At 47.3% G+C, this 1,875-nt stretch overlaps 1 protein-coding gene across 1 annotated transcript in view; it reads left to right on the top strand.

The window, feature by feature from the left end:
* Positions 1 to 807: 807 nt before the first annotated feature.
* The window catches only part of BHLHE40 (basic helix-loop-helix family member e40), a gene marked incomplete at its 5' end in the record, with an annotated part of 3,909 nt that continues 2,841 nt past the window's right edge, over positions 808 to 1,875 (top strand). Inside the window, one exon of the mRNA XM_018562544.1 lies at positions 808 to 948. Coding sequence (XP_018418046.1) covers positions 808 to 948 — 141 coding nt within the window. The remainder of the gene's footprint in view (positions 949 to 1,875) is intronic.

The raw sequence follows: 1,875 nt of genomic DNA, 5'->3' as shown, positions 1-1,875 counted from the left end.
TTATTATTACATTTTAAATACAGAGCTGGTAGCAGAAATGTAAATATTTTACAAAGTTTCTTTTGGGTTATTATTAGTTATTTTCATAAAGAAACATTTAATATGCAAACACCTTCATAGTGCAACCTGATGTGCATGTCACAGTCTGTTGCCCGATGACAGGCGTGAGAAGTTTCATGCGCCGGCTCTTGCGGCTTAATTTAGAAAGTTCCGTGTTCTGCAATTCTTAATTCCGCTTCTGCCGGATTAATTGATCGTATTACAAGCGATCAATATCCAATCCCTATAGATATACCTGATCCCTATAGATATATCTGATCCCTATAGTTATATCTGATCTATACATTGACTCTTTAATGGGCTGGTTGATGTAGCAGTTATCATGAAGTTAAATATCTGATTGCTGCTTTATTGATGATTATTAATTGTAGCAATTCTGATCTTTTTTATGAAGTTTATTATTTTATTGTTTCATATCAGTGGCCACATTGTAGTCTTTTTGTTGGCAGTTTGGCATTTTTATTAATAGTCAGTTTAGTTGTATTATTATTTTTGATTGCATTCTGGGCTGCCCCGGTGGCACGGTACATTCTGTACCCTCCACTTGTAGCGCTACCTGTGCGGCGTGGCGTCTGTGCACGTTCCCCTGCATGTTCCTTGTGTATAGATCAGCAGGAGCTCACGTGTACTCTCACATGTAGGCTTGCCCGCCTTGTGTGCACAGCTGAGGACCGGCCCCCAGGGGGCAGTGCGTCCGTCTGTGCTTCTCGGCGGCTACGGCTGATAGGCTGAATTATATTTTAAAAAATTAACACCGTGCTGTCTTTCGCCTTTTCGCAGGACACGTACAAGCTGCCGCACCGTCTCATCGAGAAGAAGCGCCGAGATCGGATCAACGAATGCATATCGCAGCTCAAGGACCTGCTGCCGGAGCATCTCAAGCTGACCGTAAGTGAATCAGGGCTCAGAGCGTGACTTGGGTAAATGATTTGGCACCGGGGGGGGGGCGGAATTAAGCTGTTTTCACAATAGCCGCATCACATGCCTCTTTGCCGGCTTCATGTGACACCCATGAGATGCTCTGCATGCATGTGACAACCCACGGGTAGGGCGAGGATAATTTGGAAACCGACCGAAGGCCCATGTGACCCAATGTTTTGTTACATAATTCACTTACAGAGTTATAAGCATGCGAAGGAAGGATCCGGCTGACAGCTGATCATTACTCAGACCGGCGCCACTGGCGACCAACGGCGCAACAATAGTATGAGGCTCCAGTTTTGCAACATTGTTGGCAAGTGGAATCCAATGCCGCCATCTTATATATCGGGGACACCTACTATGGTGAAACCTCCCCCACCCTAACCCATCACTATAGTCCTTGCACACCCGAATGATAGACCCGTGCCTCTTATGTCTGCTGGTGACAAAGTGACACCTTCCATATGAGGTTTATGATTAAATCTGCGGCTTTCATTCAAATCATCGTGCCACCGAGGTCCTTCTTCAGGCACTTCGTGTTATAGGGTGGCGACTGTCTCCCAATTGTGCTCCTGGGTTGTCACCAGGGCCGGATTTACTTTCTCTGCTGCCCAAGGCCAGGTTCCTCAATGCGCCCCTCACAAAGCCGGGCTAAATGTAGAAAACAACTACCCGCCCGGCGCCCTTAACTGCAGGTGCCGGGCATCGGGAGATAGGAATTCCACACCCCTGCTGCCCCTCTACTTCCTGCTGCCCCAAGGCCGGGCCTCGGTTGACCTTGCGGGAAATCCAACAATGGTTGTCACCCTAATAAATATGAAGAAGCCACTCGCACTCCAGCTCAAGTTCAGTCAATATGTTATTGACCTCTGCGGTGTCGCAGCATGGTGACGT

The sequence above is a fragment of the Nanorana parkeri genome, unplaced genomic scaffold (assembly GCF_000935625.1).
Source record: "Nanorana parkeri isolate BGI_ZX_2015 unplaced genomic scaffold, ASM93562v1 scaffold583, whole genome shotgun sequence".
NCBI lineage: Eukaryota > Metazoa > Chordata > Amphibia > Anura > Dicroglossidae > Nanorana > Nanorana parkeri.
The sequence above is the reverse complement of the archived record's forward strand: the minus strand, read 5'-3'. Positions and strand labels throughout refer to the sequence as shown.